Source organism: Lipotes vexillifer, unplaced genomic scaffold (genome assembly GCF_000442215.2).
Source record: "Lipotes vexillifer unplaced genomic scaffold, Lipotes_vexillifer_v1.1 scaffold602, whole genome shotgun sequence".
In the NCBI taxonomy this organism is placed as follows: domain Eukaryota; kingdom Metazoa; phylum Chordata; class Mammalia; order Artiodactyla; family Lipotidae; genus Lipotes; species Lipotes vexillifer.
In genome coordinates this window covers 1,064,559-1,090,335 of record NW_006790307.1, presented here as the reverse complement: position 1 = coordinate 1,090,335, position 25,777 = coordinate 1,064,559, and the positions used below count along the sequence as shown (strand labels likewise).

The window sequence follows — 25,777 nt, the reverse complement described above, 5'->3', positions numbered from 1 at the left end:
TAAAGCAAAAACTCGTTGATTAATTTTGATTATGTTAGTGACAATACTGTTAGGTATGCAGCTGAACAATTCCTCAGATGTCTGGACTGTATTCAAAAAGTGTGTCCTGAGTTTCTACTCCAAATTTATGTTACTGATAGTTGCTATCAGCCTGGATTTCAGCAGTTTCATGAAAGGAAGCTATGTGGACAGAAATTGAGGACAATTTTGTGATTCATACACCACTTCTCAAATTCTAATTGTGCCTTTTTTGATAACACAGTTTCCTTTTGGGTCTGTGAAATTAAATTCCTTTTATAACCAAGCTGCACAGATAGGAGAGATGCTTGGTAATCCAAACACATCTTGAGGTTTGCACATCAAAAGCAGCTGCAGAAACTTAAAGTATGGTTAATATTCATCAAAATATGTGTATTCTGAAATTTGGACTTTATTTCTACCAAAATAGTACAGCAACTCCTCAAATCTATAATTCCATTAGGCTCAGAGAAGTTGCCATGAGCTCAACTTACATGGCTGGTTTGAGCCAGAGATCTTCACTTCCTGAAACAAAAGCCCTTCCTTTCCTCTGTGGTTTCAAGCTCAGTATATTCAGATGTTTCATCAGACCAGAAAGAAAGCACAATCTCTTGGGTCCCTGCATGTTGAGCAAGTTGGGCCTCTGAGAGCCCTTTTATTCACCAAAGTCCTTGACCTCAAAACAACTCTTTAACAAGTTCCCATAACCTAGCCTTCTGATTTCACTAAAATAAACCCCAACTGTACACACTGCTTTGTCTTTGTCCAGTCTGGTGATGGTTAAGAACACAGGCACAAAACATTTTGACAACCATGGTAACTTCCTTTTTTACGCCAGGAAAAGAATATTTCTTGTACAGCTCAAGTCACAAATTTGCCTGATGAATGATGCAAGGAGCATCAGACTTCTCCTTTGTCTTGAATTAGTATCAAAGCATCCCTACCCCCTCTTTCATTTACAGGTACCCCACCTATAAAAGACATCCATGTTTATACCAGACTTCTCAAATTCCTTAGTGGCAGAGACAGCCCTTGAAAAGGTCTGTGTTCTAGCTAATCAGGGTCAGTTAGGTCACCTACTTTATAGCATTCCAGTCCATACATTTGGCACGTGGACTGTACATTTTAAATTTAAAATAAAATAAATATTTTTACATTGTTGTTTAAGTGTGTGTGTGTGTGTGTGTGTGTGACAGTGGTTTTCAAACATTTTTTTTTTTTTTGTGGTACGCGGGCCTCTCACTGTTGTGGCCTCTCCCGTTGCGGAGCACAGGCTCCGGACGTGCAGGCCCAGTGGCCATGGCTCACAGGCCTAGCTGCTCCACGGCCTGTGGGATCTTCCCAGACCAGGGCTCGAACCCGTGTCCCCTGCATCGGCAGGCGGACTCTCAACCACTGCGCCACCAGGGAAGCCCCAAACTTTTTTTTTGTTTAATACATCTGGAAGTTCAATATGTAAAGGAAATAAAAGAGAAGCCAGTTGTACTAAAAGGGGGCTGAGACACAAAATCCCCAGGCCTGTTTGAAGCCCATTTTGATGCATAGTCAATTTTTGTGACTAGTCCCTGGGTAAATGAAGAGAAGATATATTATTATTTGCATATATATATATTTATACCTTTATATAAATGTATATAAATACATACATATATATGTATGTATATAACCTACCATATTAATTATGTTACTTAAGTCTTCTCTATCCTTACTTGTTTTGTTATTTTTTATGATGTGATTAGTCATGGTTTCTGTGGATTTCTTCTTGAATTTCCTGTAATTCTTGCTTTATGATTTTGAATGCTATGTTATTTGGTGCATGGATGTTCCTACGTGTGACATCTTAATTTTCCAGCTCACACTTTATTGTTATAAACAAATAATCTTTGTCTTTGTCTCATTTCTTGCTTTTTCCCTGAATTAAGCTTTGTTTGAGATATTATTTTGATCTTGGCTTCATTTGCTTGGTATCCCTTTGTCTATTTTATTTTTGTTTTAAATCACTTTGTTTTCATTATCTTACGTATATAGCACATAGTTGGGGCTTGGTTTGATATTCAATCTGGGAAAAGTTTTCAATTAATTGGTGAATTTAATCTTTTTATATTTATTGAAATAAAAATTATGTTTTATTTTAGTCTACTTGTCATTTTGTTATGATTTTGTTTTATATAACTCATTTAATTTTTTGTCAGTATACGGCCTGTATATTCTCTGTATATGCATGTTTTTTGAACTTGAAAGGCATGTATTTTTGCTCTAGTGGATAGCTTAATAACTTTATTACTATTTTTATTTTATTTATTTATTTTTATTCCCAAATTTCAGCCATTTATTTTTTTTCATCTTTTAATTTTTATGGGGTTCATCAATTCTTTATCAGTTAACATTCTCATTGACAAAGACCAATTTATATTAACTATAGTTATATATAACATATCAAGGGAGTACATGGGAAAATCAGAACACAAGACTTCATCAGCTAAATAGAGTTCAACTCAGTTTGTTGTTATAGAGACACACAAGATAAATACACTGAAGCATAAGCAAAATATTACGCTCAGAATAACAGCATTCCAGAAGAAAACGGAAAGCTGAAGATACAATAAAGGTCTCTAATTTACAGTATGTATAATTATATAATTTATTAAAATCAACACAATTCATGTACAAAATATTAACATGCCAGCCATTAAGTTTGTTAAGCACTTCAAATACTGAAATGTTAAAACAGTAAAATTACACTAAGCAACTTTTGCATCAAGGGATCTAATCTAGCTCACTAGTTAAGGCTGAACATTCACTCTCCGAAGTATTTCTTCAGGCATGCAAAAAACAGGGCTAACAGGTTTAATCTGTTCTTCTCCCAAAAGTGACAATCCAGCAATTCCAAATAGAGTACGAAAAGGATCTACCATATCTCCTGGCCTGTCCGCAAATCCTCCCGTTTCTTCATCTTGACATGCTAAAATGAAACTGCGCAGTTTCTCTCTGTCAATCCAACGAAGCCTTCCAATTATCTTTAGGGAAGCCAACACCCACGAAGAATAGCATACATCTGGTAACTTCTCTGGCCTTCCATTGAGTCCACCTGATGGAAGCTGTCGTTCACAAAGCCACCAACCAAGTAAATCAGAATTTACTCGATGCAACTGACTAGTAATAGCCAGGAATCCTGTGCAACAATAGATCTGCCCAGCATGGGATTCAGAACCTGGCCTGCAACCAAATCCACCATCAAAGTTCATACATGATAAAACAAATTCGATTGCCTTTTCCACATTAATAGCATCCAGCTTCCCCAATAGAGCCAAAGTTGCCACTGCACAAAAAGAGAATCTTGTGTCGATTTCTCCCCAAATATCTCCAGCGAAAGAACCATCTTCTTTCTGTAGACTCTGAACATATTCCACAACTTTATTTACATCAATAACATGAATACTATCATAGAGAGTAAGAATCTGGACAGCACTAAGAGTGTACAAAAGATGAGGATCATGTCCAATATTAGCACTTATTCCACCACACTCGTGTTGACAAGACTTAATAAATGTCAGAATTTCTTCTCTATTCATGCGATGTAGCTGTCCCATGAGATCCATTACAGTCAGACCCCAATAGATGCCACTCATTCTCAAATATTCAGACATACAGTATTCGTAATCATCTTTCTTTGAGCCATAGGATGCTATATAATCTGCATGCTTCTCCACTAATAGAGTGTCGGGTGCATCTGACTTCATAATAACATCCTTCTGCGGTGTGCCCATGTCTGAGACCGAAAAGCTAACTATTACTATTTTTAGATATTATTCAAGGCGGAGAGCAGTATATTTCCTGTTCTTCCCCTCCCCATTCACTAACTATACATTTTTTTGTAATGTTTACCTTATTTCTTTTCTCTTTCATCTTCTGTTGGTTGTTTCATTGCTATATTGTCAGGATTTTTAAAAATTTACCCTCTGTTCTCTGACCATAATTCTCACATTTGCTTTAGACTTAATTCTGCAGATATATGGTTTGAGGATCACTGCCAGCTTTTAAAATTTTTTTCTAAATTCATGGTTGGCTAAATTTCATCCTCTACTAATGTCCTATAGAAGGGCACATGAAAACCATATTGCTTGCATTTTCAAAAATGTTGTCTATTACATTTATACTTGAACAAGTTTCTCTGGTATCAAATTCTTGGATATAAAATCCTTTGGTTCAGATTTTGATTTTTTTCCCCCCTTATAGAGATCTTGATCATTTTTAACTAGCTATCCAAAAGATTTTCATTAGCTTTGAAATCCATTAACTTTACTAGATTATGTCTAGTTTGACTATTCTGTGCCATTTTTTTCTTTGGGATACTATATGCCCCTTCTATCTATAGATTTAGGTCCTCTTATATTTCTGGAAAGTCACTCAAAATATTTATGTAAGCTTTTTTTTTTCTGTGTCAATATCTAGATTATTTTCTTGGTTTTCTTTCTTAATTATGCATATATTGAATTTCTTTTGTCTCTCTAACATTTACATAATTTTCTTTCTAATCCTTTAAAACTGTTTATTTCCATTTCATTTTACTTGCTTTTCTCAATATGGTATTCCATGACTCTAAAAATATTTTATTTTGTTTTTGTTGTTTTCCTTAATAAGTGTTTATTTTCCTTTGTGCTATTTCTAAGTCTGCCTTCATTTTTGAGATAGTTTAATTTTGTTTCCTCCCACTTCTTTCAATTCATATTTGAATTCCTTTTGTGGTTTTGCTTTATTTTAAAAAATTTCAGGTGAAGAGAGTTAGGAAAGTTGAGTTAATCATAATTGTCGGTGCTTGCTACATTAACAGTTGACTCATGCAAGTTCAGTCTTATTTATTTCTTCCTTTTTATTCATATTCCTATACCCCCATAGGCAATCACTCGCATATGTTAAATGTGCATCTTTCAATGTGTTTTTGTTATATGTGTATTGTTTTTATGTATATACTTTTTTAATGAACATACATGGTAATGATCATATATCTTTATTTTTCACTTAGCGTTATGTTTTTAAGATCCATCCATGTTGCTTTGTGGCCCTCTATAATCAGTTGCTTCTAATGTGGCATAAAACTCCATGTGCATTTACTACTTTTTACTTATTCACTCTCCTGGTGATAGTTACCAGAGTGCTTCCAACTCCCCGCCACCACAAATAACCCTGCTGTCTTAACCCATTCGGGTTGCTATAACAAAATACCATAGACTGGGTAGCTTATAAACAGCAGAAATTCATTTCAAAGATCCTCTTCCAAGGTGCACCCTTAACTTTTAAAATTCATGGCTGTACGTTTGGTTAAAATTTTCTTTTGCTTAACGGCAACATTTTTTAATGAGAATTTTAATTTGCCTTTTTTTCCTATTCTCTTCTTTTTTTCTTACGGTATCTTTGTATGCTGGTTCCTTCTTGATTGACTACTCATCTTTGAAGGAAAAGTTTTTCAAAACATGCAACTTACCAAAGGTTTATGCTGAGGAGGGGCCCTCCCCAAACATGTTCCAGCCCAATAGGAATTCTCCTCATGACACAAAGTTTATGTGGATGAGTTCCTTGAGCTTCTACTTCTAAGAGAAACTGGTGGTTGCAGGGCTGCTCACATTGCAGAGTCCATCTTGCCTCAGCAACAGAATGCTTCCTGCATATATGAATGATTCCTCTTCCAACTGTGCCTTACCTCCTTCTCTTTGGCATTGCTGCCAGTACACATACTTGATTCCCTTGTTTCAGATGAAGGATTTTTGGTTTTGCCCCTAAGTTAAGTCAGTTGTTGAAGTGTATTTTGTTGATGTTTTCTGAGATCTGTAGCCATCGACATTTTTTATCAGTCTTCCTGTCCTTCACTGCACCTCTGCACATATTGTAGTTTAGGGTTTCAGGTGTCTCCTGTTTTCAGTGAAAATGGATTTTGCATTTTTGCGTGTCATTATCTTTGCTACTGGGTAAGTTCTGAGAGTAGAAGGACTTGTAGAAGATGCTGTATTTACTCCACCATTTTAATTCTGGAAGTTTCTCCATAATACATTTTAAAAGTCACTGTTCTATGTATATATTATGTTATCTCACTGTTGATTCTTAAAGTTTAGCATTATAAGAATTGCTTCCAATGTTTGTTAAAAATTTCAGTCATTAGGCCCAGTCAAAGATTCTGATTCATAGGGCCTGGGCTAAACAAACACCTCAGGTGATTCTGATGCTGGTGGCTCACCAACCGCATCTTGTAGGTGGCCACTCAATAGTATTAACTGACTGAATTACAAGGGCATTTGCGTGAGAACTCTTGGTATATGTAGTAGAAAAGATATTGTTTTTATAAATAAGACTGGCTGAGATAACATATGTAGCGCTAGAGAAGTACTGAGGCAGGGATGTTTTCTTTAGAGAATGGAGAAACGTTTTTTTTCCTACCTCAGAAATACTATGTGATCCATTCAATTGAGTGGTGTTTAGCACACTAATTATATGCAATAAATATTGATGAATGGCAACATCAAAATAAGGCATAGTTTAATAGGTAGAAAGTCTCAGACTCCCCAAAAGTGACCCAAGAAATACAAGTTATCTACAGTTTATGTGACCAACCAGGCAAGTACTCCCTTAGGGTCAGCTTAACCATATGGTGGATTATCTGTTAATTTGTGGACATATTAGATACAGTGCATGTAACTTCACCCCTCTTCCTTCCCCCCAGTATTCTTTGCGGCAGACTGCTAGTTCTCCATTTTTCCTGGGCAGATGACTTTCAATGTAAAGACTACATTTCCCAGCCTTCCTTATAGCCATGTTTGGCCATGTGACCAAGTTTTCATGAACTAATGAGTCCTCCTTTATTTTTCTTCATAGCGTGCCTCATTACCTATCATGTTATTATATATCTATTCCTGTATTGACTGTCTCCTGCACTAGAATGTAAGAGCCATAAAGGCCAGAACATTGTCTTATTCTCTGTCATATTCCCAGCATCTAAATCAGCATTTGGCATGTAAGGGACACTCAGTAAATAAGGGAATGAATGCGTAAAAGAATTACTGCAAAGATATAAGGATTATTAGATATTACAGGACATGTGGCTTCCCAGTATTCCTATAATGAGGATGACTAATAGGCCTCATAAAGGATAGTTTATTCTGCTTTGGGTTACCAGTTGAGCTTGAATAATCACTCTCCCTGAGTACACTTATTTTCAAATTCATATTTTCAAAGACAAGGGAATTGACTGGGTTTATCTCATTCAACAGAATGAAGGATCCCTGATGTGGATCCCTGTTGTTGAAGGTTGACCTTCCTCATATCCATTCTAAACACACAGGGTTGCTTTTGGCTCAGGTAACTATACAGGTCCAGTTATAAATGGTCAACAAAGCATGGTTGGTTTCTCTTAACTGTATACTGGCATGAGTCACGGCCACCTTGTGCAGAAAGACCATCTATCCTCACAAGAATGTGGTGAATATTGCTGGCACTCCCAGGCTTTCAAATGTTGCTTCATGGGAAGTTGTGCTGTATCACATGTGTTTCAAATGTATTTGAAAGCATTTTTTAGATGTCCTGTTCTGAAGTGTCAGAATGATACAATGAAAATAGACAGACTAGTATTCCAAAGACCAGCACATATTAGCTCTGTGACTTTGAATAAATCACCTCATCTTTCTGAGTCTCAGTTTCCTCATTTGTGAAAACAGGTGATGAGGTGAGATGACTTAAAGGTCTGCTCCAGCTCCAATATTTTATGACTCTGTAAGTACTTTTAGAGATTTCACAGCATAATTGTGAACATTCCCAGTTATATCAAACATCCTCTCTTTGAATGTAGATTTGATTTTTTGGAACAGATAAAATTTATCAGAACCAAGTGTTTTGATACTATGTAAGACAAATGTAGATGGTAATGTTTTTAAGGCTTGGAATTATCATGCTTGCCTTTATTTCCTGTATATTCATTTGCAAGTGGCAGAAAACGCAACACAAATTGGCTTAAGCTAAGAGATAATTACTGGCTCATATAACTAAAATGTTCAGGGTCTCCACCTTCAGTCACAGCTTGATCCAGGAAGTGAAATAATGTCCTCGGGACCCACACTTGGTTTTCTTATCTCTCAGTTCTGCCTTCTCCCTGTTAGTTCCATTCTCAGGCATGTTCTCCATCGGGTGGCAAGATCACTGCCAGCAGCCTCAGGCTTACATTTAATCTTCTCAGCAATCGTCATAGAAAGAGAGAATCACTTTTCCCAACAATTTCTCATAAGTCCCAGAATTGATTTTTATCAGCCGTGCTTGAGTCATTTGCTTATCATGAACTAATCACAGAGACCAGGAGGATTCTCTGACTGGTTAAGCGTGGGTCACATGCTCACCCCTGAAGTGGCAGGAATTCAGTTCTACTTGAGTCACATGTACTGGACATGGTAGGAGGGTACTTCCCCAAATAAAATCACTGTGCTGATCTCAAAAAGGTAGAATGATGCTGAACATTAGAGAAGGAGGGTGGGGGGAGAGAAAGAGGGGAAGACATCTACTCGGTTGTTGCATTTGACAAATTCATCCTTTGAAATGTTTCCCCTTTCCTGTTTTCTTTTTGCAGTATAGGCACTCACTATCTCGTAGTAGCTTCCTATCTAATTTCCTTGCCTTGAGTCATTCCCCGCCTGCCCCTGGCCCCTCCATCCCAAGTACATTCTAGGCATTGCTTCCTAAAGCACTGGTTTGATCATTTCACTCTCCAGCTCAAAATCTTTCAGGAACTCTCTTCTGACTACTGTACCGGATTCCATACTCTTCAGTCTGGCATTTAAATCTTCCACAGTCTGGCTCCCACATATTTCCAGGCTTATCTATCTACCTATGCTTGTCCCAGGTGCACTGTTCACCATCATGTTTTCCTTACAATGCCTTTGCTCTATTTGTACGTTCTACCCTATCACCATTTCTCCCATCCTAAGTCTGATATCAGATGATGAGCCAGATACTGCAGGCTGTTTTCAATATCTGTTCTCCCCTTTTTCTTTAGTATTAGAACCATTGATTTCTAGCTGGACACGTGGCCACTCAATAGAGACTATATGTTTCAACATCACTTATAGTTAAGTGCTGACCAATGTGGTGTAAGTGCAGTGATGTATACAACTTCTGCAAGTGTTTTTAAATAGAGGGATGTTCTCTTCTGCCCCTATCACCTTTCTGCTGCCTGGAATAAGGATGTGATGGCTGGAGCTTGAGCAGCCTGCTTGATGGTAGAAGCTGCATCTTCAGGATGGTGAAGCCACAAGATAGAAGGAGCCTGTGTCCATGATGATCAGAGAGCCACCATATCAACCCTACACTGCCTACACATACATGAGAGGGATACACTTTATTTTGTTTAAGTTAGTGTTATTTTGAGTTTTTAACTGCAACAGAAACCAATCTTTCCATTAAAATATGTTACTTAGGAAAATTTTCTGGTGGCCAATAACAGGAATCCATTCAAAGAAGAATGGGGGAATTATTTTAAGGATATAGGATTGTTTTCAGAACCCATGGGCAGGGATGAAAGAGGACTCAGGAAGAGACCGGAACCTGGGACTGAAACATTGTGGGGAAGCTAGGAGGTCTTCTCGCTGTGTCTCATCTCTGCTTCTCTTCCCTCTTACTGCAGATTATTTATGTACCTGGCGTAGAGAAGCAGTAAATATATATTTGTTTAACGGATGGCAATTTGTGTGTCTGTGAAATAAACTGGATCCAAAGCCAAGTCTCAAAACATTTCCTTATAAATATGTAGCTTGTTAAAGTGACTCATTTGTAGGGGGTCATACATTTTAGAGTCTAAGCCCTTCTCTCAGCCCTTTCTCTCAGCCCTCTGATTTTTTCAGTTGCCTATTCTGACATCAGAAAAAGGGTGTGAAATGCAGAGTTGTGCACAACTGATCTCATGAAAGGTACATTAAAGACAACCCTGCTTTGTACAGGAGTTGCAAAAGCAAATTTTTATGTGACACAGCACTGGCCCACAAGTAAGCATTTTGCTAGACAAGGAAATGAGAGGTTATTTTTGGTACATTTTTTCCCTAATCAGCTTTTTTGTTTGTTTGTTTCATTTTGCATTGTTATTATTTACTGTCTAGGTTCTTGCTTTTACCTAGTTTTTGCCCTTGAGGGCTTCTTATGTTCTTGTCAGCTTATTGATATGTTTCATAAGATGTTTTATATATTTAATCTAGCATTTGGTGGGAGAATCAGCCAATCTCTAGTCTGCCATACTGCTGGACACAAAGCCCAGTGTGTTTTTTAAAAGCGTTTTTAAAAAAGTTCATTTGGTTGTAGATACTACCCTGAGTTCTGAAGACCAGGGCCCTAACTCTGGTGGTCCAAGCTCCCAATCTGTAAAGATGAACTACCTTTACACCTACATCAAATTGCTTTTTATAAAAGGCTTATGAGATAATTAATCTGAAGTCAGTTTGAAACCAGAAAGTACCATGTAAACATACAACACTTTCTGAACTTTGAAAATAAAACAGAGGCAAATGAGCAATAAAAGTTGTAACTAAGGATAACAACTTTAGAATGATTTGTTCAATTTAAAATTTTTAGATATTTGCAGTCCTTTGTTTTCTGGCCCTTGATATGGATGGGAAAGTCTGAAGGTTAAAAAAATATATTATTTTATTTGACATTAATTATATAACATATTTTAGTGAAAGAAAAAGAAGGCAAACTTGAGCACACTATAAAATCCATCATCATGTTTTTAAAGTTTGTGAGGAGTCTGTTACTTTAGTATATGGCTGAGCAATCTAACTTAGGATGCTTACAACACTTTATGTATTTTGCAGGCTGAGATTCTGAGTGTATAACATTCTGTAATGCATCTTGGTCTCTGTGCTGCAAGGACACTAAAGTCCTACTATAGGTAACTACTCAGATAGCTCTTCTCATTCTCAAACTGTGCTAGCAGGTGAAGTATGTGAGAGGAAACACCTCTAAGTCCATTCCAAAGAGCCTTGTGGATGACAGGTGGACCAACATTGGACTCAGGCACATGGCTACTGCTCACTATTTCCTGTAGATGCATGATATCTTAGGTCCTATGTAGAACACAGCATAGGGCCTGTCCTCTAAACATTTATATACCAAGACAGTGTATCTACATGTATATCATTAACTCATTCTGCATTTTCTGAGCCAGTCCTCCTACATGTCAGGCTTTGTTCCTGTTCTCAAAAAGTTTATAAGGAAATAGACAAAACTACAATTACCGTTCTATGTGATAAGTGCTAGAAAGAGATAAAGTGCTATAAGAGTAGAGTAAAGGGCACCTAGCCCACACTGGGGTGGGATAAGGCTGGGTGACAAGGAACAGGGAAGGGTTCACAATGGAATTGATGCCTGGGCAGAATAATGAAGGATAAGCAAGAATTAGCTAGGTAAGGAAAAGATGGAGGGTCAGGGCATAACAAGAAAAAGGAGCAGCATATGTAAAAACAGCATGTACGAAGGAGTATGGCAAGACTGGAGAACCCAAGTAGTTTGCTGTATGATGAGTTTATTTATTTCACTTAGTTGTTATTGACACATGTGTTTTCTTCACTATGTCTGAGTGACTGGATGATGGAGATTGTATGTAATGGTTTCTCTGTTCCTACGTCTAGCAGTAGGCATGTAGATCGAGCATAAAAAATGTTTGATGAATGAATGACATGGTGTAAGGGAGAATAGTTAGAAGTCCATTAATGAGTAGGGTCATGTCTAGTCCCAGTGAATAACAGATGGGGTAGATTTAAGAATTATTTGCAAAATAGGATGGATAGGACTTGATATATTGGAGATGGAGTATAAAAGAGTAAATAATGACTTTCTAGGTTTCTGTTTTTATTATAGGTGGATGATAATAATGATGTTATTAATAATAGCTAATATCCATTAGGCACTTTGTGTCATGAAGTCCACTAAGTATTTCACATATATTAAGCCATTTAATTTCTTAACGACTTAGTTACGTAGGTAATCTTATTATCCCCATTTACTGGGGCTATTAGAGATCAACTAGCCCAAGATCACTGACACAGCTAGTAGGTGCCAAGCTGAAACCCAGGAATTCTGATTCCTATAGCCATCCACATAACCTACTCTTTTTACTGCCTCTAATAAATGTGATCAGTATACAGAGAGGGGGTCCTACTCAATACATATATCACACAAACTGCATGTAACTCTTTTACTAAACATAGAGACACGTACTATGATGTGACTGCCTCTTTTGGATCAGATTTTCGGAAGCCTGGTTTGTATTTTCACGTTTCCTCTCTGGAGGACCTGAAGTGGGGTGGAAGTTATCAAAGAGTTGACACAAAAGATGAGAGAAGGCAGGTGCAGAAACGACATTTTCGAATGCTCTAGCAGCTGCTAGAATGCTGGAATCTAGGTTCTATCAGACTCCCCCTCCTCCCATCCATCCCCTCAGAGACAACAGACACGCACGAGCGCACACACACCCACACCCACACACAGACACACAAGTTGTAAGGTACATAAGCACGCCGTGTGTTAGGTTGGCTCTAGCTGTCCTCAACTCACATCGAAGGTTCATTTTCCGACTCCTGGAAAGCCCAACGCACTCGAAGTGAACCCGAGACCGCCTGTCGAGCCCAGGGCAACAAGGCTTAGCGCCAGCACGCCCTATTCCCAAGGAAACCGCCCGCTGAGGCACCTGGGGCCCGCGCCGGACACCTGCGAAAGCCCCTGCTGTCGCCAGGGGGCGCGGGAGCGCGTCGGCCCCACCGGCCCCACGCCCGCCCCGCCCCCATCCCCGCCTTCCCTCCCCGGGGCCGGACCGCTCCCGGCTCCCAGCTCAGCTGCTGGCGCAGGCGCAGTCCCGCGCTCCCTCGGCGGCTGCCCCCCCGGTAGTGCACCCGCCGCGGCTGAGTGTAGCGGCGTCGGCCCGCCGTTCTCCTCCGCCTGTGACTCCTTCGGGGCGCGTTGTGTGCGGTTCTGCGCGCGCCCCTGAGCGCCGGCCGCGGCCGCGGTGCGTTGGTCAGGTGAGTGCATCCGCGGGAGGGAGAGGCCCGGGGTGCGGAGCACCGCCCCCCCTCGGTGCCCGCGCGCCCGCCGCCCGCGAGTCGGCCTGGAGGGGCGGCCGCGGCAGGTGCAGGTGAGGGCGCGGCGCGTGGGGACCCGGCCGACTGTCCTGGCCCAGCGAGCGCGCTCCCCCGCCTGGGCTCGCGGGCTCCGGGACCCCGGAGGAGGCGGAGGCGGGGACTCGGCGCTTCGGGGCATCTGGGCGCCCCCTGGGGCCGCTGGTGGGCGTCGGGCGGCGGCGGCTCCTCCCCTGTCCCCCGGGCCCCGGCGCGTTACTTATTAACTGCGCGGTTCCGAGCGCTGAGGCTGGGAGCCCGGCGCCCGGTTACCTGTCGGCTGGGCGCGCGCGGCCGGGAGCTGGGGGCCCGGGGTTGCGGAGGGGGCTGTAAGGAGAGTTCGCGAACAAGTCTGGAGGCCGGCGCTGGACGGGGCGAGGCAGTAGGCGTGGACCGGAGACGGCGAGCGGGGCACCGAGTCGAGGCGTAGAGGTCACCCTCGGGAGGTTTCGGCGAAACCTGGTGGGCAAGAGCCAGCACCCGGGATCGCGCCTTAGGAGGCAGCTCAGTTCAGCCTGACTTTTGTTTCGGGGAGTTGAGGCGAGCTGCACAGACGTAATTGTAATTACACAGCCCTTCCAGCGTGGATAACTCGCTCCGACCGCCCGGGGAAAAGAGAGCTTAATGGGCTCTGGAAGTGATGGTGGTAGGTGGAATCTGCAGCACGTGAAGAGTTGTCAGTTGTTATGGGATTTAAAAAAGAAAAATCTGTAATGGCTAAAGGGTAAGGTCTTGAAAATTAAGAGCGCTCTGTTAATACTGATTCCGAAGAGGCAGTTTAGTTTCGTGGAAATGTACCATATTCCGAGGATACCTGTTTCCCACTTTTCTGTTTCCCCCTCCAACTTATTCCTTGCAGGGCAGGGAAACAGCCATGTAATCTTTTGCCGTGGAATGATTACATAATTGGAGGAGAGGCCGATAAGAGGATTAAAATCAAAACCGTTCTATTGTAAATCTATTGAAAGACCTGGTTTCTGTTCATTATCCTCATTCGTATTTTGTTGTTATGCCCTTTTAAAGAAAAAAAAATGGTGAATGGCACTTCAAGGAGAAAAGAGGCAGAATAGATTTGTAGACCAATCATAGTAAATATTTGATACTGGTAAATATTCCGCCACTTTTATGGGGCCTTGTTCTGTTAACATTTGCTATTTATTTACTAGTGCCGTGCATTTTGATAGGACACTTCATGTTTGGACAGACACGTATCCTAAATATGGTTTATGTGATAGAATCCTAAAGCCCTTGTGGAATGTATAGAAATAAATTTAGCAGTTATACAGTTTTACTACAGTAGTGTATGTCTTACTATTAGAAGAAAAGCCTTTTCATTTTTTTCTTTTTCCATTTCAGTGATACTATATATTGGTACATACCTTTGTGAACCAAAGTGGATACATTTAGTATAACTCTTCCTTGTGTGTTCGGCGAACACCTATCTGTGGTATGGAATACCTCTGACTTTTCACCAGGATGGATATTTGATGTTCAGCTGCTTTGTGAATTTGCTAATTCGTGGAGTTTCTAATTAGATCCAGCTGTACTTTTTGAATTGGTGTAGTTATGCATGTGCTTCCTTTGATGATATTATTTTCCTTTAATTTTCACTAAACTCTCAACCTCTGCAGCACACGCATAGACACTCTACAAATAATTTTTTAAATTGAAAGAGTCTTAGAAGACAATCTACATCATCATCTTGGTTTTTGATATGACAGAACAAAAACTTGTAGGTTACAGTAGTTTCACATGTATTATTGTAGTTAACCTTTTTCCCCCTCCCTTTCTGAGCAGGACTCGGCGGAACCAATTTTAATGAAAAACCGTCTATTTTTAAAGTTTTAGCTCCATTACTTACCGTGCATACGACCTTGAGTAAAGCATTTAACCTGTGAGCTTATTTTCTCCATTTGTAAATGGATGTAGTGTTAGGTTGAACCATATGAATTTGCCAGTATTCAGCTGTTTTTAATATGGCTCAACCTAATATGAACTTCATAATGGTGGGATGAGAATTAAATGAGATACTCCACGTGGGAGGTGGAGTAGAGGAACAGATGTTAACGCAACAGTGTGCCATGCATCCTGCTTGTTACTTCAAGTACCTTGACTCCTCTAGTCCTCAGCACATTCCTGGAGTATAGGTGGTGTTGTTGCATGTTACAAACCAGGAAATTGAGGGTCAGAGAAGTGAAATAACTTGCCTCTGGTTACTTAGTTGTCGGTGGTCCTATAGCTGCCTAATGGCAGAGCCAGGATTAAACACTGATAGTGACTGCCCCAAATGGAACTCCTACCAGTTTTGCTCCTTCCATTCCTGAACTACACCTTCTGTAAAAGAGCTTTGTTACTATACGAAGACACATAGATGAAAAGTGTTATTTGTATTTCTGGTTAAAAAATATCCAAGTTTTCTGATGGTGGTGATAACCAGCACTGCTGCTACTACTACGGAGTCTAGAGCTTATGGTGTATCAGGTTCTGGTGTAAACACGATGCCAACTCATTTATTCTCACAGTGACCTAGGAGTTAGGTAATCCTTTATTCCATTTTATAGTTGGGAAGGTTGAGGCACTGAGTGGTTATGGAGCTTAAGGTGATGGATGCTTAAGGTCAAAGCTAATTAAGTGAGGGCACTAAATTAGGAGCCTGGTAGTTTGCCTTTGATGTCCGTGATCTTAACCACTACACTCTACTGCTTCTTCATGCGTAGGTTGTAATACTGAAGAATTGGTTTTAATTTATCTTTTATGAGATACTTAATATTGGTGTAATAAGTAATTCTTAATGTATCGCTGGAGATTTTTAAATCAAATATTCATTGAGTACTCTGCAAGTCACAGTGGGGGTTAAAGGAAAGACTTTTTAAGGCATCTGGAAGGTGGGCTGTGTAATCATTCCCATATCTTTTGTAAGTTGCTCAAAATTTAGAAAGCACTTTCACATATGTTGTTGTTTTAATTTTAATGAGTGCCAGATAAGACACAGTGCTAGATTAGTTGGAGAGTGGGAAGGAAGGAATGATGAGTTGGTAGAGGTACTTGTGTGTTGAGGGAAAGCTTTGAGGATATTCTGAGGGGAGTGCACCTTTTCAAACTAAACCTTTGCCCTATATAGTGCTAGTCAAGGTGTAGTTCAACAAAGCGTAGTAAATTGGTTACTAAATGAATTACCTAAATACACCTGATATCCTAAAATGAAATATCTGAGTTTTTGAAAACTCCTTTCTAGCTAGTTTCTCTTTTTTTTTCCTGTACTGCTGTCCTTACCTTTGCCATGTAGTACGTATCTTTATTTTCTTTTATGCTTCCAAAGCATGGAGTATATGCCTCTATTTTGGTATTTATTTTGATATTTACATTGTCTTTGTAAACGTTTGTTGACAATGAGGTGTCTTTTTCTAGTGTACACATGCTTTGGGGGCAGGGCTTTAATTCATCTTACCCCATTTTATAGCTTTAGCATTGGGCCTGGAACCCAGTAGGTACTGTGCTGTTTGGTGATGGATGGTCAGTGAGAAAAAATGTTAGGATGTATTGAAATTGATCTAGCAGTAGAAATGGAAATGAGTGTTCAAAGTGGGAATTGAGGGGATTAAGGGAAGGGGAGGGGTTACTTACAACAGGTAACATTAACTTGCCATCTGTTTCCCTTCTGCTTTCTTTCAGCTTAAAGCTAAATGAGGTAGTTTCATAAGCTTCAATTGTATATAGGAAAAAGTGAAAAAGTAATATTGATTTATCTTAGAATATCAACAACACGAAATTCCATAGCTATAACCATAAGCTAAGATTACTTAGATCAGAGGGAAAAGAATGGAAATTATTGAAATAGTTCAAGTTTGAGAGATTTGTTGCTTATAGTTAACACCTGTAAAGGAGCATACTGATGATAGCTTAGAACCAATTAAATAAGTGAATTGTCATTTGATGTGTCCAGATAATAGTATTGAGTATTTGTTTGTGGGCATCTGATTGACAGATCAGGATAAAGTATAAAAGAACAACTAAAGTAAGTTAGAAAAACAGTACGTAAATGTGCATTAATTAATTTCCTGTTGGGAAGAGAATTATATTTGAACACTATACCTCAGAAGGGCTTGTTTTCCCCTTCCTTCTCCTTTATCTAGGGTAAACAAGGATCCCTTCTGTTTTGTAAGACAGACTCCTTTCTGTGCTCTTGTTATTTTCCCCATCATTTATTCCTTCTTAGGTCTTTATAGATATTATACGTTTGTGTTATGCTTTACAATCTTTAGAACATTTTTACATTGACAGTTAAGCCATTTGATTTTCTCAAATGTAGGCAGGGGAGATAGCACCACTGTTATAGATGTTGAAACCGAAGCTCAGAGAAATTAAGTGACTTGCCCAAGTTCACACAGCCAGTTAATAACAGAATCTGAACTGGAAAGAAGGTTTTCTGAAGCTCGTTTGATCAAATGCTTAGGTTTCCCCAAACTTTAAAAATTCAGTTTCATCAGTCTTGCTACAGGGTACTTGCTGTTTTATCTCTAATTTTTAAAGGTGGCCGGGAGTCACTATCTCTACTCTTCGCTGCTCTGCTATTTATTCCCTCTCTAAAGAGTCTTCCTGTTTATTTATCCAGTCAATATATACTTCAGTGCCTATTGAATATTTAGTTGACATATATTCTTACATACATAAGATAAAGAGGCTTCCACTTTTAAGAAGAAGAAACCTGGAAAACAATTATTTCTTACATTTTTGTTCCAAGAATTTGTAATTAAATAGTGTTAGTAACCCAGTAAGTTCTGAGAATTTTCTGAAAACCTTTAATTTTAAGAATCTGCAATAACTAACATCTCTCAGTATGTTAGGTTGTACATTTAAATCCTGTGGAATTAGTAAATGGAAATTAATTTGTGGTCTGTTTTAATAAGAGTGGGAAGATTGTGAGCTTGACAGACCATCTGACTAATATTTCCCTTGGGTTATGAATTAAATTCACACTTATAAACATAGACTGCTTCCTAAAATGTAAATGTGAAAATTTTTTTTTTGCTACAACCAAAATGTTAGTTTGGAAAACCAACTTTATAATTATAGGGAAAGTTAATGAGAATTTTTTTTTTTTTTTGCGGTACGTGGGCCTCTCACTGTTGTGGACTCTCCCGTTGCGGAGCACAGGCTCAGCGGCCATGGCTCATGGACGCAGCGCTCTGCAGCATGTGGGATCTTCCCGGACCGGGGCACAAATCCGTGTCCCCTGCATCGGCAGGCGGACGCTCAAACATTGAGCCACCAGGGAAGCCCGAGAAAATTGTTTTTTATATATACACCTTTTTGTTTTGTTTTTTCTTCCTTTATATAGTATTTGAATAAATCTCAAAACTTTCTAATTATTGAGAATTTAAAATACAATAAGTAGATGCAAAAGTATGATGAACCTCAAATTTTCCATCATCTAGCCCATTAGCAATGGTCAGTCCTGCCCCATAGACTTCCCTGTATTATTCCCCCTCCTGTACTATTTTGAGCAAATTCCAGGAATTGTATAATTTCATCTGTAAATATTTCAGTATGTATCTCTAAAAGATAAGGGCAGTTAGCTACAATACTATGACACACTTTAAAAAATTAACACTAATTCCTTAGTATCACACATCCACACTGTTTTTGAATACATCATAAGGCCACTGTAGTAAAATCAGGCTTCTGTTGATTTTTATTTATATGCTATTCCTCCCCTCCCCATCAAGAACTATAAGGGGCTGAATAAGTATTTATTTTAAACCCCAGCAAGGCAGCAAAATAGATAAGGAAATGATGATAGCAAAGAGAATATAGGAAAAAAACCAGAAAGAATACAAAGTAATAGCAAATGCTCATTTCAATAGCAGTGCATTAGAGAAACTTTAGTTTTTTCTTTCTGAAATTAAACAAGCGTTCAGAGATTAAATAGGATTCTTCTATTTGGATTGTCCTCTTCTTACGGTTGGTTGGGTAAGACTGCCTTAGAGATCCTCTGTCTTGATGTAACCTTTATCTGAGTCTTACCCCTGACCTCCAATCAGTTTTACCTTTTAAGTGATTCTTAGATGTAGTGGAGTCAGGTGTTGGAGTCAGACGCACCAGGGCTTGAATCCTAGCTCTGTTGTTTATTGACTGTTTGACCTCGACAAAATTAATTTAATCTCTCTGATCCTCAGTTTCTATACCTGTACAATAGACATAAGAATCATTTCAAAGGGATGCTGTGAGGAATAACAGAATAATGTACATAATGTATATGTCACACATATAGAATGTAATACGTAATGCATATGTGTGTATATGTAGAAATATAAATGAATTGTTCTGAATGTTCTTCATATATATAGATAAATATGCCTCCGTCTCCTCATTTGCAGTGCGTGATCTTGGCATTAGATCAGACCTTCGTAATCTCTTGCCTAGCCTATTGCAATAACCTCTTAACCAATTGCCTCTAGTCTCCTCTCTCTAGTTAAAGTCCTCGGGAGTCATTTTTCTAACGACATCACAGTACATCTGTACTTCCTAAAACGTAGATCTGAGAATCTCTTGGATAAACTCCAAGCAGCAGTTTCCATGTTAAATGAAGCTTTTAATTATCTGTCACATATCTGCCTCTCCAGCCTGATTTTCTGTCACTCTTTTTTTTTTTTTTTGGTTAGCTTCATTCGTGCCAAACCCTTAATTCCTTGACTGTCCTGTCGTATTTCCTTGCCTAGCCCACCTACAGACTCTTATTCAGCATTTCAAATCTAACTTATATTTTATTTCTCCTTGAAACATTCTCTTCCTCCTCTCCCCCCGCAACCCACAGGGTAATCATTTAGTGGCTTATGATAGGCTATGCACCTTCTTTTTAGTCCATTTTCATATCTGTGTTCTCAGAACTTAGTACCAGCATTTGCCCTGAGGAGAGTTGAAGCTGGCAGACATCTTCCATTCCAACTAGAATAAATATAATTGATAAAAATTATTAAGTACACTTATTTTATACTAAAATAATATATGTATAAAATATATTTAATAAGTATATAAATCATTAAGATTTTTTCTAGGCATTCATTAAATGAGTTAATACACGTGAAGTTCTTAACAACGCATAGTTAACTGACACAGTTAACTTTCAGTAAATATTGACTCTGCTGTTTTTGCTGTGATAGTGCTGACTTCTGCAAAGAAGAAATAACATGAAATGCATACTAGAAATCATAAGCAAATGGTTTTGATCAACTGTTTTTAAATTGGAAATCAGCTTTATTACTTAAAGCTGAGTAATAATAAAGCCATCCAAGCTGTGTTGGTAATTCACCCATAAGAATTTAATGCTGTTGTCCTTTTTACTCATTTTTAGTGATCCTTGACAAGTTTAGTTTATGAATTGGGATAATCTCCACTTGAAATTAGTTTTTTAAATTACTTATTACTTAACTCAAAGAGTACTACTGCTTAAAAATAGTTTGTTATTCATATAAGAACTCTGAATGCAAAATAAATCTTAAAGCTTCCATGTACTATTTGAAAGAGCAAAAGATTTTCAGATTAGTCTGGTTGGCAGCTCATTACCAGCTAAGCTAAACATTTTATGGAAATTTCACATGCTTGATAAAGGGACTACATTTAATCTTAAAATAATCTCCTTTTCGGGAGTGACTGGAATTTAAACAATGTGTAGTAGATAGAGGCACTGCTCAGAGGTGCTCTACTCTACGAAATACTACTTGCATTTCTCTTTTAATTCTCACCCTGTGAGGAAGAAAACCGAGCTACAGATTTCTAGATGAGAGAACCTAGGCACACATTGGCCCAGTAACTTGATAGAAGCAGAATTCAGACCCGCCTCTCTTTGAGGCTTGGGTCTTATGTTCCTACCCTGTGCTCCAGTTTATGCAACATTTGTATTTTCCATAAATACTTTGCTTTCATACCTTAGACATATCTGGAAAATCCTTCCAGGGGGTTTATCTTTCTCATTATTTCCTACTCTTCTTTGGGTCTTTTCTTTGGCTTCACTTTTCTGGGAGTCCTTTCCTTCTGATTTATTTGCCCCTCCTGTGTGGTCTCTTAGTAGCCTCTGCATATTCTGTAGCATTTATCACACTATCAATGCCACTGTCAGTGTCTCCTACTATATTGATATTATTTGGGAGCAGAGATGATTTATCATCTTCTTTCCCCAGAGCCTGGCACATAGTAGACTCTCAATGAATATTTGTTGAAAGAATAGTTGAGTGTTTATAGGAAAAATAGGGTGGATGTTGCAGGGATGATGGATTTTAATTCAGCTTAAGGAGAAACATATTTACATGAACCATCTAATAGTGGAAAGGCAAAGCAATTCTAGTAGTAGTAGTGTGGTGTGGTGGTGAAGAGCTAGGACTCTGGAGTCCAACAGACATAGGTTTTATTTATTTATTTTTTATTTATTTATTTTTAAAGTCTTTTATTGAATTTGTTGCAATATTGCTTCTGTTTTATGTTTTGGTTCTTTGGCTGTGAGGCATGTGGGATCTTAGCTTCTGGACCAGGGATTGAACCTGCACCCCCTGCGTTGGAAGGCAAAATCTTAACCACTGGACCGTCAGGGACGTCCCAGACATAGGTTTTAATACTGGCTACCCTAAGCTGCAGCTTCCTCAACTGTACATGTGCTGGAACGATACCTGAGACTTAGTAAATGCTCAGTAAATATTAGCTGTTACTATGAGAGAAACCACCCTATAATCCTGTGTGACTGGGGGGGACTGGAAGTTTGATGGCCCAGCTCCCCATACCCTCCTTCTCCCCCTGGATTAGTTTGAAGCAAATCCAGGTAATTTTATTTCATTTATAAATACTTTCGTGTGTATCTCTAAAAGGTAAGAATTTTTTTTTTTATGTAACCATTATACCATTATCTCTAAAAATGGACAGAAAGTCATAATAATATCAGTAATACCCAGTGTCCAAGTTCCCTTTATTGTCTTATAATATGATTTTACAGTTGGCTAATTCAAATAAGAATTCAAACAAGGTCTGTATATTATATTTCATTATGTCTCTTAAGTCTCTCTATAAATTCACTCTTTTTTTCCACTTTTATTTATTGAAAAAACCAGGTGGTTTATCCTGTAAGAGCTTGCCAAGGTCTAGATTTTGCTGTTTTTGTCCATATGGTATTATTATGATGATGATGATGATGATGATGATTATTTTTCGGTACACGGGCCTCTCACTGCTGTGGCCTCTCCCGTTGTGGAGCACAGCCTCCGGATGCGCAGGCTCAGCGGCCATGGCTCACGGGCCCAGCCGCTCCGCGGCATGTGGGATCTTCCCGGACCGGGGCACGAACCTATGTCCCCTGCATCGGCAGGCGGACTCTCAACCACTGCGCCACCAGGGAAGCCCCATATGGTATTATTTTTAATATATTCCTCGGGCTCTGTATTTCCTATAAACTGATGAAGACGTTATTTTTAGTATGTTCCTCTAGCCTCTTTCCTATAAACTGATAAAGACCTAAAGGCTTGATTGGATTGGGATCTTTTTTTTCTTATTAGGGGGGCAAGAATGATTCATGGATGGTGGTAGTGTTCATTTCCTGTTTTACCACATAATTCTCATAATGTCTGATTTTCTCCCTTTTTGTGATAATAATGTCATCAGTGAGTTCAGGTACTGTCATTCTGATCCATTGATTATAAAGTACCCCAGGTTTTACCTTAGGGTTTTAATAGTTATTGATAAGTGTTGCCTAGACTCATTATTTCATTAGGATTGCAAAGTTATATTTATTAAATGGGATTCTTTTAAAAGAAGGATTTTTCCTCATAAACTATTTAGTTCTTTAATGTGTAGGAAAGTCAGGGTAAATACTGGATTCTTTCCTTTATTTTACCAGTTTTCAAAATAGTGAATTTGTTCCATAGCACTGATCAAAAGGGACCAGTGAGAGGCTTCCCTGGTGGCGCAGTGGTTGAGAGTCCGCCTGCCAATCCAGGGGACACGGGTTCGTGCCCCGGTCCGGGAAGATCCCACATGCTGTGGAGCGGCTGGGCCCGTGAGCCATGGCCGCTGAGCCTGCGCGTCCGGAGCCTGTGCTCCGCAACGGGAGAGGCCACAACAGTGAGAGGCCCACATAGTGCAGGAAAAAAAAAAAAAAAGGGACCAGTGAGAGTTTTTTGTTTTGTCTTATTTTTAGTATAATCATGAACTCATGGGTTTAGAATTATTTTTGGTTCTTTACAGGTATTATCCTTTTTGATGTTCAGATTGTCCCATTTTTGATTAGTGGGAGTCCTTTTGATACCACTCCAGTAGTCTTTGATAGCTTTCTTGCTTCCTGGTAAAACAAGATGTTGCGAGGACATTTTGTACATTACTGCCCCGGGCTTGGAATCAGCCATTGCTCCGAGGAGTCCTTGTTCTTTTTGCAAAGGAAATGGTATTAGTCTGGGTACAAGGGGTACTCATTGCTCCTGAGTTGGTTGCTGTTGTTATACCTTTTCAGTGGATAAAGGTAGACATCTTTTTAAATAGAAAAAAATTTCCTGGGCTTCCCTGGTGGCGCAGTGGTTGAGAGTCCGCCTGCCGATGCAGGGGACATGGGTTCGTGTCCCGGTCCGGGAAGATCCCACATGCGCGGACCGCTGGGCCCGTGAGCCATGGCCGCTGAGCCTGCACATCCGGAGCCTGTGCTCCGCAACGGGAGAGGCCACAACAGTGAGAGGCCCGCGTACCGCCAAAAAAAAAAAAAATTTCCTGATATTTCTGGTCAAAATTTAGGACTTCAGAGTTTTAAATTCCTTGATTTTGTATTTGTATCTCTTTTCTCATATGTTGAAAATCTTAGTTCTGAATGATACTAATATAATTTGTTTTACCTTTTATAATACTTTCAGAATAGCAGTATCAACATTATTTACTAATATGATTACTGAAAGTAGTGTATGATTTTTTTTTAACTTCCTTTTGACCTTAGAATATATTCCACTAGGGATATACAGTTTTATTACTATGTTTTAAAATCATTTGAAATAGTTCTTTTTGATGTTGGTTAAAACTACCATGTTAGTACACAGCTAGATTCATTTGTTTTATTTTTAGATATTCTTTTTTAAAATCTAATTTTGTTTTATCATTTACGTGGTTCCAAGTTCAAATTCAAATCTACAAAGCAGGGTACGTTTGGAAAAGTATAGCTTTTATGCCTGTCTCCTCTTCCTGTTCTCGCCCTTTCCTAAAAGTAACGTTTTTTTTTTTTTAATTAGTTTTTGGTGTATCCTTCCATTTCTAAAATATAAATACATATGAAAAAGTATATATATAATTATATATATATAAATAAATTTGTATTTTCCTTTCTTAGATAAAAAGTAGCTTACTACTTTTACTTGTGTTATTTTCAACGCTTTTTTTTTTTGAGTGTGAGAGTAAAATTTTTCAGTTTAATGAATGAGGTGGGGTTTTATTGTATTTTATGATGAAATTATATGGTATATTGGTGCTTGTGTTTGGGAATTATTTGAAGTTCTGGGAAAGTATTAGTCATGATTATCAAAGTACTATTGTAGGAAAGAAAAAAATTGGGAAGAGAGATTGGATCCAGATCGTAGAAGACCTTGATTTTCCGGATAACAAGTTTGGAATTTATTCTATAGACAGTGGGAACTCAGTAAAGGTTTATAAGATTTCTTTATATTTTTCAAGTGAAAAACTTGAGTGGTACACTTTTTAGTTTTCATGTAAATTTTTTATATAATTGTGAAGTTGCATGAAATATTTTTTACGGATGGAGAAACTGAAGCATACATGTTATTACTAACAGCTGACTGATAACAGATGTTTATTTGTACTCTGTGCCAGTTACATAGTACACTACTAAATACTTTATGTGGATTGTCTGACTTAATCCTCACAGCGACCTGGAGAAGGGAGGGAATATTATTATTCCCATTCTCATCCCATTAGAGGAGAAATTTAAAGCTTAGAGAAATGTAATGCATTATCCTGGATTGGATCTTGGGCCTATCCAGAACATTATTAGGATAATCAGTGAACTTTGATTGGGGTCAGTTGTTTAGATGGTAATAGTGATCAGTGTTAACATCCTGATTTTGGTGATGGTTTACTTAGGATATATACACTGAGATAGTAAGGGGTAATGGGCATCATGCTTAAAACCTATTCTCAAATGGTTTGAAAATGTTAACAGTTTCATCATCTGGGTGAAATATGTACAGGAGCTCTGCAACTCTTATGTAAATTTGAAATTATTTCAGAATGAAAGAAAAAAAACACAGACTCATCCAAAGTCAGAGCTAGTATGAGGCAGAACAGAACAGTTAGTTGAACTACACACGTGTCTCCATCTTTACTGCCTCTTCTCCTTATTCTAACCAAAATCACATATGATAGCAAAGTTAAAAATATCAAGCAGGGCTTCCCTGGTGGTGCAGTGGTTGAGTCTGCCTGCCGATGCAGGGGACACGGGTTCGTGCCCCGGTCTGGGAAGATCCAACATGCCGCGGAGCAGCTGGGCCCGTGAGCTGTGGCCGTTGAGCCTGTGCGTCCGGAGGCTGTGCTCCGCAACGGGAGAGGCCACGGCAGCGAGCAGCCCGCGTATCGCAAAAAATAAAATAAAATAAAAA

At 38.9% G+C, this 25,777-nt stretch overlaps 1 protein-coding gene and 1 pseudogene across 4 annotated transcripts in view; one reads left to right on the top strand and one right to left on the bottom strand.

Moving 5' to 3' along the window:
* Positions 1 to 2,789: 2,789 nt before the first annotated feature.
* Positions 2,790 to 3,785, bottom strand: LOC103079054 (geranylgeranyl transferase type-2 subunit beta pseudogene; annotated as a pseudogene).
* A 9,097-nt stretch (positions 3,786 to 12,882) lies between these two features.
* Positions 12,883 to 25,777, top strand: part of RAB3IP (RAB3A interacting protein) — a 49,993-nt gene continuing 37,098 nt past the window's right edge. For 2 of the 4 annotated variants that reach the window (XM_007463545.1, XM_007463547.1), the window contains exon 1: positions 12,883 to 13,055. Coding sequence is in view for 2 of the 4 variants with exons in the window: in XM_007463546.1 (XP_007463608.1) it covers positions 13,838 to 13,875 (38 nt within the window). In the remaining 2 variants the exon portion in view is untranslated. Of the gene's footprint in view, positions 13,056 to 13,546; positions 13,876 to 25,777 lie in introns of those variants that run through there. The other 2 variants (XM_007463546.1, XM_007463544.1) reach the window with 1 other exon arrangement.